Source organism: Mytilus californianus, unplaced genomic scaffold (assembly GCF_021869535.1).
Source record: "Mytilus californianus isolate M0D057914Y unplaced genomic scaffold, xbMytCali1.0.p SCAF_11, whole genome shotgun sequence".
Taxonomy (NCBI): Eukaryota; Metazoa; Mollusca; class Bivalvia; order Mytilida; family Mytilidae; genus Mytilus; species Mytilus californianus.
In genome coordinates, this window is record NW_026262593.1 from 40,772,824 (window position 1) to 40,786,882 (window position 14,059).

Consider the following 14,059-nt stretch of genomic DNA (forward strand, 5'->3'; position numbering starts at 1 on the left):
GAGAGGTTTAGCTAGCTATAAAACCAGGTTTAATCGACCATTTTATACATAAGGAAATGCCTGTACCAAGTCAGGAATATGACAAATAATGTCACTCACATTTCATTATCTGCTAGCAGTGCACTATTACTTTGTCAAATGCATTTGAATAAAATGTTTTACACATTATATAAGCATGAGACAAAATAATAAGAATGTTTATTTCAGAATGAAGGAAAACACTTTTGTTTTGTTGATTTTCAGAATGGGAAAGTAAAATGCAAGCGGAAGAAATGTACACCTGACGATTGTAGAAGAACTAAAAACAAAAATGTAGAGAAATGTTGCCAGTGTCCAGGTGTGTAAAATTATTGCACAATTGTTATAACGATTGAAGATTAATTATTTTCTCCAGGTAAACATTGTGAAAACATAAAAGAATTGATGAATTTTTAACAAATAAGTTGATTAGTTCTCTATTACTAGCGTTAGAGTCTTCCCTTCAAAGTAATTTACAAAAAAAAAGCTTACTCAAATAAGTAGAATGTCGTTGCTCTGGTGTGGTAATCATACACGATGCACAGGTTATCACACATTATAAATCGCAGACGTACAGTAAAACCAGAACTAAAATTATTAAGACGAATTAAGAAATACAAATACACATCTTCTTATATCTATATCTATGAAACATAATCTGAAAAAACACTGTGAAGGAAACAAAAATGACGCATACACTGGTGCTTATGAAAGAGTAGCATTTGTAATATCCCCTGTTTGTATTGCTACTGACCACTGTCCATATGTTTGTTAGTAATATTGGAAGTCTTCTTTCCAATACATTGTTGATATACTTAGACTATAGCATTTTCAAGTGCTTATAATAGATCAATTATTTTGACCAAAAACACTTTATGAGATTTTTTTTTTACTTAATACCTTAAAATCGTCATCGGGTATATGAATTCATTTAACGACAAAAACACTTTAAAATGCAGATTTTAGAAAATTGGTTCAATCCAGTTCAAAATTTTTTTGTAAATCTTCTTTAGTTTTTCATCTACAAATAAATTAAGTTACAGAATGATAACCACGTGATATTTTACAGGTTCTCACAGGAAAAGTCGAGGAAGAAGTAAAGGCAACCGATAATAATACCTTTCACTATTTGTTATCTATTTATTTTTACATTCCATTTTTACTCATGTTAATATTTTTACATATTTGTTTGAGTGCTTGTTTTCATTATGTATAAATATGTTATCATAAAAGAATGTGATATTTTTATATGTTCCATGCTGGCACATATCACTTGAAAACGTTAATGTTTTAATTGTGTTTGAATCGAGATACTGAGGGTATTATTGTTTAGTGTACAATGGAATTATCTATGAAACTGTGTGCACTTTTTCTCATATTTTGCTTTTAAATGTTATAATATGAATAATTCATTCAATAGTTGTGGTATCAATGAAATCTTGAATAATTTTTATGAAGATGTGATACTGTTTTATTTCAATTATTGCCACATTAACAAATTGTCTATTTGGGTTGCTCATCCAATTTTGTCAATATAACAAAACTATAAACAACTGTCATACAAGTTGAGGGTTAAGCTAGCTATAAACCCAGGTTTAACCCACCATTTATTCTGCAAATGCCTATACTAAGTCAGGAATATGACAGTTTTTTATTCGTTCCGTTGGTTTATAGTCTAGCGTTTGATTTTGTCAGTTTTTACGGACTTCCCTTTTTGAATTTCTCTTGGAGTTCCATATTTTTGTTAATTTTTTTTGACTGGGAAGATGTTAATGAATATTCTGATTTAGGATAATGTTTTAAGGTAACAAGAATAATAATATATACGAATGAGTAAAGTAACCTTGTTTTTAATAGACGAGCTTACGTATCACTTTTTGAAAATAATTTAATCGAGTATGAACAACAAACATTTCAAGTAAATATAGAATTTAGTACTAAGTATTCTCTTGGTTTATGGATTCTGGATTCTTTTCGACATTTAATGTGGTCGCCTCAGGTATTCATTATACTATAAAAAAAATTACGTCCAAACTTGTTTTGCAAAAAGTACAATAACATGTATAACTTATTCCTTATCTCTTGTTTTAAAATTGTTTGTCATGACTAAAAAATCGGTCATAGTCTGGTTTGCTGAATAGCTACTCAAGTATTTAAAAGTATTAAGATAAAATAATATTACAATTATTGACTTAGATATGTTCTTTCCCTAACTGTTCTTTGTTCACATTATATTTAATAAACGGATGAACAATACTGAATACCTGAATTATGATTGCTTATCTTATTTTTTTATTTTTGTTTTGTATCAGTATTTTATGTAAATATTGCTATTTATTATAAGATGTAAATCAGACTGGTAATTGATATTTTCACACACATAAATGCTTTAAAGAAATTAAAAAAGTTTTATTTATTACTGTTGCATTTTAATTTTTAAGTTACTAGCGAATGATTAATAGTTATCAAAGGTACCAGGATTTTAATTTTATACGCCAGACGCGCGTTTCGTCTACATAAGACTCATCATTGACGCTCAGATCAAATAGTTAAAAAGCCAAACAAGTACAAAGTTGTAGAGCATTGAGGACCCAAAATTCCAAAAAGTTGTTCCAAATACGGCTAAGGCAATCTTTGCCTGGAATAAGAAAATCCTTAGTTTTTCGAAAAGTTCAAAGTTTTGCTGACTACTACCCTCGGGAAACGTCCACCAGCAGTTGCATCGACCCAGTGGTGTAAATAGTTATCAAAAATAGCTCATTATCAGGATAGTTGTACATTTGTTCAGTTTTATAGAACCTCTTGCCGACGATAGAAATTCAAGGAACCCATTTAGTACCCTTGCATTGCACTCCTCAACTTCGTTGTTTATTTTGTAATGAAGACATTATGAAATAACCTACCCTCTCCTATGACTTGACCAACCACTAGATTATAAGTTTCTTGCTTATGATACTCATAGAAAGAATGTTGCGAGTTACCTTGTTAAATTGCGTACAACCCTCCCCTTTATCATTGACAATGGTAAAATAGCACAACATATGATCACATTGCCATAAGTATTTGTAAAGGGTCATGACTCTTATTTATTATGTTATGAAATTCACTAGTTGGAAATTTTCAAACTGTCAAATTATCCACTGATAACTGAATAGGTTGATATACTCTGGTCACTTCAGTTCAGAAGTCAGTTATTGTGTAATTATTACGTCATACAACGTTGAAATGAAGCAGCAATTTTAGCATATAGATTTTGGTAAAATTAGTTATAAACCACCGCCTTATCCCAAACTATATTTTACATATGTTGACAACTTTGTTTGAAACATCTTGTGGCAAAATATGTTGAGGGTTAAGCTTAGACACATATCTAAATATCAACAACAAGATCTCAAAATAAGCATATGGAGTCGGATTTGCACGAAATGGAGGGAAATTGAAGACTTAAACGTGTGTTAAAAGAAATACGTAAGACAAAATTAAAAAAAATATCAATATTCATATATGATTTTCCAGATCAAGGGTCCAAAAAGTTGTTTTATTATACCGTCTCCCGTGTAAGAATGTTTAGTCTTTAAATAACATTTTGGCGAAACGGCTTTGCAAACTGAAGATTAACATGTGGAATAGGATTTGCTTACCCTCATTAAAAAAGAAACAGAATATGGTACGGGTTATGTGTAATCATCTCATCCTGCAGTTGTCAATCCAGATCCCTTAAAACGCACAGACATTTTCCACATATGCAGAGTTGTGTACCTACTGTTATGGAATTGTTTTAAGATGGGTTTCTTCTTATTCAAGACTTTTTATCAGCAAAATTTACAAAAGACCTGCTGCTATGGAATTGATAAAAGAAATTTAAGTCATTGTTCCAGAATTTGGAACTTGAGTAATTTTTCAACAAAATTTGCAAAAAGTAAAATAACAAAAATACCGAACTCCAAGGAAAATTCAAATCGGAAAGTCCCTTATCAAATTGCAAAATCAAAAACTTAAACAAATCATACGAATGGAAAACAACTGTCATATTTCTGACTTGGTACAGGTATTTGCAGAAAATGGTGGATTAAACCTGGTCTTATAGCTAGCTAAACCTCTCACTTGTATGACAGTCGCATACAATTCCATTATATTGACAACAATGTGTGAACAAAACAACAAGACACAAAAAGTAAGTATGTCAAAAATAGGGGTACAGCAGTCAACATTGTGTTATAATCTAAATCACTATGAAAACCAAACTGCAAAAGACAGTACCGATTGATTGTAATCCACTCCTCCTACATTTTCAAAATATATCATTAAAACTTCCTAGTCAGATACCGGTATATAGATTGCAGACATATTGATGCATAATTGTGCACCTGTTATTATTGAATTGTTTGAGGAGTTTCCCCCATATTATGACTTGCAAACATAGTCATTTTGCAGGAGTAGTTTCAAACGATGAATGAATGGATCCTTTATTCTCATAAATAATGTTACAAAGAAAATAATTTTTTTGTATATACATATGAACAATTTAAGAATGTATGATGTTGTGTGAATCAAATCCAAAACAAATATGTGTCTAACCAGGAAGAACGACCTTCCCTTGGACGATCTTAATAAATAGAGATCGTACCAAATTTTGTTTTCAACCCAAGTCTCTAGAACTTCACATAAAGTATACAAACCTATTTAGATTGGGTACCTTTATCTATGGAGTTGTTTAAAAAATTTCCCCATTTTTGCGCTTTATATTTCCGTAAATATTTCGAATGTTCAGTATAGACGATGCTCCTTTGTTTATGGCACAATCTATGCAACTCGGAAATTTGATTCTATGATTCATTTTTATAATATATATTACGTTATAATATAACTTATTAATTGAGGAAAAGGTGATACGCGTCTCAATTGAATAATCTAGTATGGAAATGTTAATGATAAATTCCAATTAATAGCGCTATAATACAAAACAGTAGCACCACTAGCACATTTAACATATTTTTTATATTATTGTTTTCATTGAGAAATTCTCTTCTCTCCTTCATTCCGAATTCTGAAGATTTACTAGAAGTAGTTTTTCCAAACAGGAAATTTGTTATCCGTCGAAGAACTGGGAGGCTGACTTCTTCGCTTACTTCTGAATAAAAGAAATATTATTAATAATAATATTGATACTAATGATAATAATTGTAAATTATAGGTTAATCATCATTATCGTCACCATCATACTCATAATCCATAAATACAGAGACTAAGGTTATTTTTTTTCTACAAAAGAAACGATCAAAATTGCAACATTTGTCGTGTTTTGTCATATTTAGATTTGAATTTTCCTTGGAGTTCGGTATTTTTGTTATTTTACTTTTTAGATATAAACATTAGTTTAAAGATGCATTTATTATTTCTGTTGGTTGTTTTTGTTGAAGATTGAAACACAAAAATTAACTGACCTTGCTTGTTATCTTTTTCGATGACGGCAATTTTGAACATTGTTCTAGAAGAAAAAGATGCCTATATAGATGTTTTCCTTTTTGCAATAATATTAGTGTTTGAGGAGTCAAGACATAATATTATACAAACCTTTTGGCATCGAAGCATCAATATGATCTGTAAATGTCGATATATTTTCGCCATCTGTATTCTGTATATCCATTTGAGTAGAAAATACCGTCGTATCTGTTTGATCTGAACACGTGATATCGTACCGGTTTGGTTTAAGTCTTGTCCACCAAGTGCAGCCCTTCAGCTGTATTAATAAACATATTTTCTGAGGATTTAAGGTGGTACCCAACACCTTGACTAAAATTAATTTGGCTCGTTTAATTTTCATAAAATTTTGACATAATGTTTACTTTGACCCTTTGACAAAAATATAAAAATTTCAAAGAATTTGAACCAACCACTTTATCAGAAAAATTTCGTTGGTTATATAGCAGTTTGACAAACACTAATTTTGATCATTGAGAAGCGTAATATTTCCTTAACAAAACAACGTGATTAAAACGTTTAGCTGATTTTTACAGAGTTATCTCCCTGTAGTGTTAGGTACCACCTTAATAATATATTTAAAAAAAAATAAAAATAAATAAGAATGTTAAACTTCTTCTAAATGCTTTTGGAAATTTACGTTCTGACCTTTTTAGAGAGGAATCTTTAATGTAAAGTTCAGCGGGTTATGAGGTTTTGTCAGACACCGTAACCTTTTTTTATTGATATTGCACTATAGGTTTATCCAAAAAGTAAATCAACAAAAATACCGAACTCCAAGGAAAATTCAAAACGGAAAGTCTCTCATCAAATGGCAAAATCAAAAGCTAAAACAAATCAAACGAATGGAAAACAACTGTCATATTCCTGACTTGGTACAGGCATTTTAGTTTCCTGTGTATAATTTGGAGTTTAGTATGACGTCCATTATCACTGAACTAGTATACATATTTGTTTAGGGGCCAGCTGAAGGACGCCTCCGGGTGCGGGAGTTTCTCGCTGCATTGAAGACCCATTGGTGGCCTTCGGCTGTTGTCTCCTTTATGGTCGGGTTGTTGTCTCTTTGACACATTCCCCATTTCCATTCTCAATTTTATTTGTAGAAAATGGTGGATTAAAGCTGGTCTTATAGCTAGCTAAACCTCTCACTTGTATGCCAGTTGCTTATAATTCCATTATATTGACAACAATGTGTGAACAAAACAAACAGACATAATAGGAAAAAATGTTAAAAATAGGGGTGCAGCAGTCAACATTTTGTTATAATCTTCATTTTCAATTCATCGTATTTTCTACTTTATCTAAATTCCTTTTTAAGCCTATATCTTTGGATCTAAAACGTCAAAACTGAGATAAAAATGTTACGATCCTCCTCGTCCTCCTCCTCCTCCTCATCATCATCATTTGCCACATTTTATGTTCGTATCGGCAGACAAACGCTGTCATTGTTTGATGTTTGTACTTAACTGAAATACTAAGTTCACGAATTGGAGAACGTTAAAAAGAATTAAGGTTAAGGTAACTGCAATCTGCTAATCATGATGAACCAATTTATGTGTCCATTATGTATGTGTTTCTCTGATTAATCAAGAAACTTAAAATTTAGATTGATATCTGCCTCAAGTATATATTCAACTACTACTTCTTCTGACAAGTACTCTTATAACCGTCATAGAAGTCGTGGTCATATATTGTGCCAAAGCTAAAGTTAGAAGGGACATTAACTACACAGTATTACAGCATACTTTACTTGAAAGTCTTGAATAATACTAGTATAAAAATATGGAGGTGAGGTATAATTGCCAACTATCCACCAAAGCTCAAATAAAGTGGATGTAAGCAATTATAGGCAACCGTGCGGCATTCAACGATGAGAATAACCCATACCGTATAGTCGGCTATTAAAGGCCCCGACATGAAAAATACGAAACAATTCAATTGAGAAAACTAACGGCCTAATTTATAACAAAACAATTAACGAAAAACAAATATGACAGACATAGCATACTACACTACCGCATAGCTTTATCAAACGAAAATGTTTGTATTCGATAAAAGAGTCATTCTAAAAATCTAAGTGTACCTCATCTTTGATATTCGATTTAAAGCCTTTTTTCATTGATTAAAGTAAAATAATACACCCTGATTGAATCTGAATGTAATAATTTATATAATAGTCTATATCTATAGTATTTACTTTCGATTTTTATATAAAGTATACCGCTAAATGGTTGGTACGCCGATGTGTATTATCTTTCCCCCTAGTATGGCCAATTCACTTCTTTACTGTCAATAATTACAGTTCATGGCTTAGTTTATCAAGTCAAGACGATTTTTTTAACAATGTCTGAAAAAATTTTCATGACTTTCTCTGTGTATTCACACGTCTCTAAAAAATATACAGTTTTGGTAAGAAACTTTACGATTCAAAGCCTGACTTTATATTGTTGAAACCCTGTTTTGACCTCAAGATTTCTTTTGGGTATTCTGAGTAGCTGTATTTTGTCACGCTATCTTCTACCCCACATCTACTTGAATTCAAAACAACAAAAAATCAACATTGAATATAATATGTTTTCTATATTTAAAAAACAAAAGACTTGCATAAGTGTTTTCTTTTGGTTAATATACCATACCTCTTTGTCTGTTCGTCTGTTACGTTTGGTCATGAAACTAATGCTGATAATTGATAAAATAGTAAAAATATTGATAATAACACCAAAGTACAAAAAATGCACTTTGGAGAGTACAGCTGGTCTTCCATCATATTCTCCACAAGCAGGCTCGGGATATACAAACATTAATATAAGACGAGCAAGTCCAACACAATTTGCTAGAAGCAAACCATAGAAACAACCCTGTAATATAACGATCCTCATTGATATATTTTAGAAACTCACTTTTACGTTTTTTATGTTGTATTTTGTAGACTGTTTGTCCATTCGTTGCTTTTCGTTTTTTGCCTTGTCGCGTTGTCAGTTTGTCTTTGACTTGTGAGTTTGAATATTCTTTGGTAACTTCCGGCTCCCTTTATAAACTGTTGGCGTTCATCGGTCGTAACCATATGAATTTTAGTCGCGATAAAGTTTCTTAGAAACTTTGTACAGTTCATAATTTTTTTCTTGAGTCCTTATTTTGATTTCGGAGATTGTGTTATACTGTGTATTTTGTGATGTCCATGAAAAAAAGGCAGGACGGAAAGCAACATTTTTTTTTTCAAGCTAAGTGACTCCTTTTTTACATATTTGTTTCACAATTTTGAGAAATATATAGTTTTATTTTTACAATTTTTTAATTGATCAACCTTTTGTACACATTCCACCAAAACACCCCACATTTAGTGGGTAAACTCGACTGCACATGCTTAATATATGAAGATGAAGAGCACTTCTGTGTTGACATGAATTATCATTGGTATAGTCATAATTTTAAATTTACTGTTTACAAAACTTTCAATTGTTCGAAATACTACGGATTTTCTACCCCAGGAATCGTTACCTTAGATGAATTTGGCAAAATCTTTCGAAATTTTAGGCCGATCCTCAATACTTTTCAACTTTGACTTATTTGGCCTTTTTAACTTTTTTTTATTCAAGCGTCACTGATGAGTCCTTTGTAGGCAAAACACGCGTCTGACCTTCAATTTATTTTTAGTCCTGATATCTATGATGAGTTTATTGGTACAGTCTAGGTAACTGTGGGTGTATATTACATTTAATTTATATTGTAAAAACAATTTGTGATCAAATAAAGACCAGACTCAAGCTAGCGACCAATTCTAGCGACCAATCAAGCTAGCGACCAATTCTAGCGACAACTCAAGAACACAATGAGAAACAACTTGTCTAAGAATCATTATGTGGTATATGAGAAAACCGCAAAACCACATTATGAAACAACGTCCTGTTAAAAAGAAAATCTATCTACCAGTACGGTATACATATTGTTTTTAGCGTTTAAATGACCAGAAATGTTCATCAAATTAAGGGAGAAGGGACACTACAATACGAATGACGTCTGTAGCTGAATGCACTAACTAGTTTGGTTGCTAAATGTCTGCATCAATATCAATGAGTAAAATATAACGTGCCAGAAAATCGTAAAAGTCAAAACAATTTAATACAATAGAAAAACAAAGGATATGGGGTATCCCTCCATGACATAAAATCAGTAAATGCACAGCGAAAAACACACAAAAAGCTAAGGAACATTCTTTGTTAACGAACTATTTTTATTCCCCTACATTCGAACACATACTATATGTTATCATATATGTATTTATATAAATAAAGGTGCGCCCCTCTCCGGAGTTTATTCTATCGGGAAAGGGACTAGTTAGGAAAAAAAGTAATCCATATTTTGACGTCTTCTTTACGTTTTCTCTGTTTTCCAAACTCTTAACCGAGATCGCAAAGATAAATCAATTATTGTAAACAAAATATTAAAAACGGAGCGTATATCCCTCAAGCACATAATGGCTATACAATAGTACTTTGCGGTTTAGAAATCAGAATAAAAAGCCAAAGAGTTTTTAGAATTTGAATAATAAAAAAAAAACAAGAGTGTTTGTTTATGATGATTTGCTCGCACAATCGTTTTCAACATTCAGTGAACCGTAAATAATTTAAAAAGTACATATTTTAATGAATATGTGTACCTAGTTTCAAGTTGATCTGACTACAACGTCATCTTAGACTAGATTCAACACTAACGTCATTCTAATGCAGTATGAATGGACGGACAAACGGACGAATGAATTAACGAACGAACACAAAAACCAGATAATATTATGGGCTTTACTGTCGTAGGCGGAGCATAGAATAACTATCTAATGTGAGTTCACTTAAACTTGTTCATTTGTACAATGTATCAGCTTTCAAATAAACGAAATAAGAAAAATATTATGTGCGAAAGAATAACTATATACTGGCTTTCCATACACTCGGCATCCTCAAATATCCTTTATTTTCTAGAAAAGGAACTTTTAATGTCTATTCCCTATACTGAAAATGAAAACATACAAAATAACAAACTGTAAGAGTACATTTCATGCCCACAAACAATATTTTGAATTGAAAGTATACGTGCACTATTTTGTACGGCAAGCATCCTTACTTAAAAGAAATGTAAAGATTTTTTTGTTTAAAAAAAAAAACCGTACACTTTGAATGTCAACTTTGAACCCCTTCAATTCCCAGAAGGTCCTAACCCCCAAAAAATCATTTCAGTGGGTCCTGCTCTGATTCATTACCTTTCATTTGAGCTATGTCCGGTGTCGAACTTTGCCGTACGGAGCTGGCGAGACTTGCCGAAAGAATGTACGGTGGAAACGTAAAAAAAAAAACCCAGCTTTGAACCCCTTCAATTCCCAGAAGGTCCTAACCCCCAAAAAATCATTTCAGTGGGTCCTGCTCTGATTCATTACCTTTCATTTGAGCTATGTCCGGTGTCGAACTTTGCCGTACGGAGCTGGCGAGACTTGCCGAAAGAATGTACGGTGGAAACGTAAAAAAAAAAAAAAAAACAACTTTGAACCCCTTCAATTCCCAGAAGGTCCTAACCCCCAAAAAATCATTTCAGTGGGTCCTGCTCTGATTCATTACCTTTCATTTGAGCTATGACCGGTGTCGAACTTTGCCGTACGGAGCTGGCGAGACTTGCCGAAAGAATGTACGGTGGAAACGTAAAAAAAAAAAAAAAACCAACTTTGAACCCCTTCAATTCCCAGAAGGTCCTAACCCCCAAAAAATCATTTCAGTGGGTCCTGCTCTGATTCATTACCTTTCATTTGAGCTATGTCCGGTGTCGAACTTTGCCGTACGGAGCTGGCGAGACTTGCCGAAAGAATGTACGGTGGAAACGTAAAAAAAAAAAAAAAACCAACTTTGAACCCCTTCAATTCCCAGAAGGTCCTAACCCCCAAAAAATCATTTCAGTGGGTCCTGCTCTGATTCATTACCTTTCATTTGAGCTATGTCCGGTGTCGAACTTTGCCGTACGGAGCTGGCGAGACTTGCCGAAAGAATGTACGGTGGAAACGTAAAAAAAAAAAAAACCAACTTTGAACCCCTTCAATTCCCAGAAGGTCCTAACCCCCAAAAAATCATTTCAGTGGGTCCTGCTCTGATTCATTACCTTTCATTTAAGCTATGTCCGGTGTCGAACTTTGCCGTACGGAGCTGGCGAGACTTGCCGAAAGAATGTACGGTGGAAACGTAAAAAAAAAAAAAAAACCAACTTTGAACCCCTTCAATTCCCAGAAAGTCCTAACCCCCAAAAAATCATTTCAGTGGGTCCTGCTCTGATTCATTACCTTTCATTTGAGCTATGTCCGGTGTCGAACTTTGCCGTACGGAGCTGGCGAGACTTGCCGAAAGAATGTACGGTGGAAACGTAAAAAAAAAAAAACCAACTTTGAACCCCTTCAATTCCCAGAAGGTCCTAACCCCCAAAAAATCATTTCAGTGGGTCCTGCTCTGATTCATTACCTTTCATTTGAGCTATGTCCGGTGTCGAATTTTGCCGTACGGAGCTGGCGAGACTTGCCGAAAGAATGTACGGTGGAAACGTCAAAAAAAAAAAACCAACTTTGAACCCCTTCAATTCCCAGAAGGTCCTAACCCCCAAAAAATCATTTCAGTGGGTCCTGCTCTGATTCATTACCTTTCATTTGAGCTATGTCCGGTGTCGAACTTTGCCGTACTGAGCTGGCGAGACTTGCCGAAAGAATGTACGGTGGAAACGTAAAAAAAAAAAAAAAAACCAACTTTGAACCCCTTCAATTCCCAGAAGGTCCTAACCCCCAAAAAATCATTTCAGTGGGTCCTGCTCTGATTCATTACCTTTCATTTGAGCTATGTCCGGTGTCGAACTTTGCCGTACGGAACTGGCGAGACTTGCCGAAAGAATGTACGGTGGAAACGTAAAAAAAAAAACAACCAACTTTGAACCCCTTCAATTCCCAGAAGGTCCTAACCCCCAAAAAATCATTTCAGTGGGTCCTGCTCTGATTCATTACCTTTCATTTGAGCTATGTCCGGTGTCGAACTTTGCCGTACGGAGCTGGCGAGACTTGCCGAAAGAATGTACGGTGGAAACGTAAAAAAAAAAAAAAACCAACTTTGAACCCCTTCAATTCCCAGAAGGTCCTAACCCCCAAAAAATCATTTCAGTGGGTCCTGCTCTGATTCATTACTTTTCATTTGAGCTATGTCCGGTGTCGAACTTTGCCGTACGGAGCTGGCGAGACTTGCCGAAAGAATGTACGGTGGAAACGTAAAAAAAAAAAAAAAAACAACTTTGAACCCCTTCAATTCCCAGAAGGTCCTAACCCCCAAAAAATCATTTCAGTGGGTCCTGCTCTGATTCATTACCTTTCATTTGAGCTATGTCCGGTGTCGAACTTTGCCGTACGGAGCTGGCGAGACTTGCCGAAAGAATGTACGGTGGAAACGTAAAAAAAAAAAAAAAAACAACTTTGAACCCCTTCAATTCCCAGAAGGTCCTAACCCCCAAAAAATCATTTCAGTGGGTCCTGCTCTGATTCATTACCTTTCATTTGAGCTATGTCCGGTGTCGAATTTTGCCGTACGGAGCTGGCGAGACTTGCCGAAAGAATGTACGGTGGAAACGTAAAAAAAAAAAAAAAAACCAACTTTGAACCCCTTCAATTCCCAGAAGGTCCAAACCCCAAAAAATCATTTCAGTGGGTCCTGCTCTGATTCATTACCTTTCATTTGAGCTATGTCCGGTGTCGAACTTTGCCGTACGGAGCTGGCGAGACTTGCCGAAAGAATGTACGGTTTTAACGTAAAAAAAAAAAAAAAACCAACTTTGAACCCCTTCAATTCCCAGAAGGTCCTAACCCCCAAAAAATCATTTCAGTGGGTCCTGCTCTGATTCATTACCTTTCATTTGAGCTATGTCCGGTGTCGAACTTTGCCGGACGGAGCTGGCGAGACTTGCCGAAAGAATGTACGGTGGAAACGTAAAAAAAAAAAAACCAACTTTGAACCCCTTCAATTCCCAGAAGGTCCTAACCCCCAAAAAATCATTTCAGTGGGTCCTGCTCTGATTCATTACCTTTCATTTGAGCTATGTCCGGTGTCGAACTTTGCCGTACTGAGCTGGCGAGACTTGCCGAAAGAATGTACGGTGGAAACGTAAAAAAAAAAAAAAACCAACTTTGAACCCCTTCAATTCCCAGAAGGTCCTAACCCCCAAAAAATCATTTCAGTGGGTCCTGCTCTGATTCATTACCTTTCATTTGAGCTATGTCCGGTGTCGAACTTTGCCGTACGGAGCTGGCGAGACTTGCCGAAAGAATGTACGGTGGAAACGTAAAAAAAAAAAAAAAAACAACTTTGAACCCCTTCAATTCCCAGAAGGTCCTAACCCCCAAAAAATCATTTCAGTGGGTCCTGCTCTGATTCATTACCTTTCATTTGAGCTATGTCCGGTGTCGAACTTTGCCGTACGGAGCTGGCGAGACTTGCCGAAAGAATGTACGGTGGAAACGTAAAAAAAAAAAACCAACTTTGAACCCCTTCAATTCCCAGAA

At 34.4% G+C, this 14,059-nt stretch overlaps 2 protein-coding genes across 2 annotated transcripts in view; one reads left to right on the forward strand and one right to left on the reverse strand.

Annotated features, from left to right (window-relative positions):
• Nucleotides 1-1,276, forward strand: part of LOC127720071 (chordin-like) — a 47,138-nt gene extending 45,862 nt beyond the window's left edge. Inside the window, exons 21-22 of the mRNA XM_052226466.1 lie at nucleotides 244-337; nucleotides 1,088-1,276. Coding sequence (XP_052082426.1) covers nucleotides 244-337; nucleotides 1,088-1,131 — 138 coding nt within the window. The 3' untranslated portion in view covers nucleotides 1,132-1,276. The remainder of the gene's footprint in view (nucleotides 1-243; nucleotides 338-1,087) is intronic.
• Nucleotides 1,277-5,569: 4,293 nt separating this feature from the next.
• Nucleotides 5,570-14,059, reverse strand: part of LOC127720913 (sodium/glucose cotransporter 4-like) — a 99,435-nt gene continuing 90,945 nt past the window's right edge. Inside the window, exons 13-14 of the mRNA XM_052227651.1 lie at nucleotides 8,136-8,357; nucleotides 5,570-5,758 (exon numbers count right to left, since the gene is read on the reverse strand). Of these exons, the coding sequence (XP_052083611.1) occupies nucleotides 5,570-5,758; nucleotides 8,136-8,357 (411 nt within the window). The remainder of the gene's footprint in view (nucleotides 5,759-8,135; nucleotides 8,358-14,059) is intronic.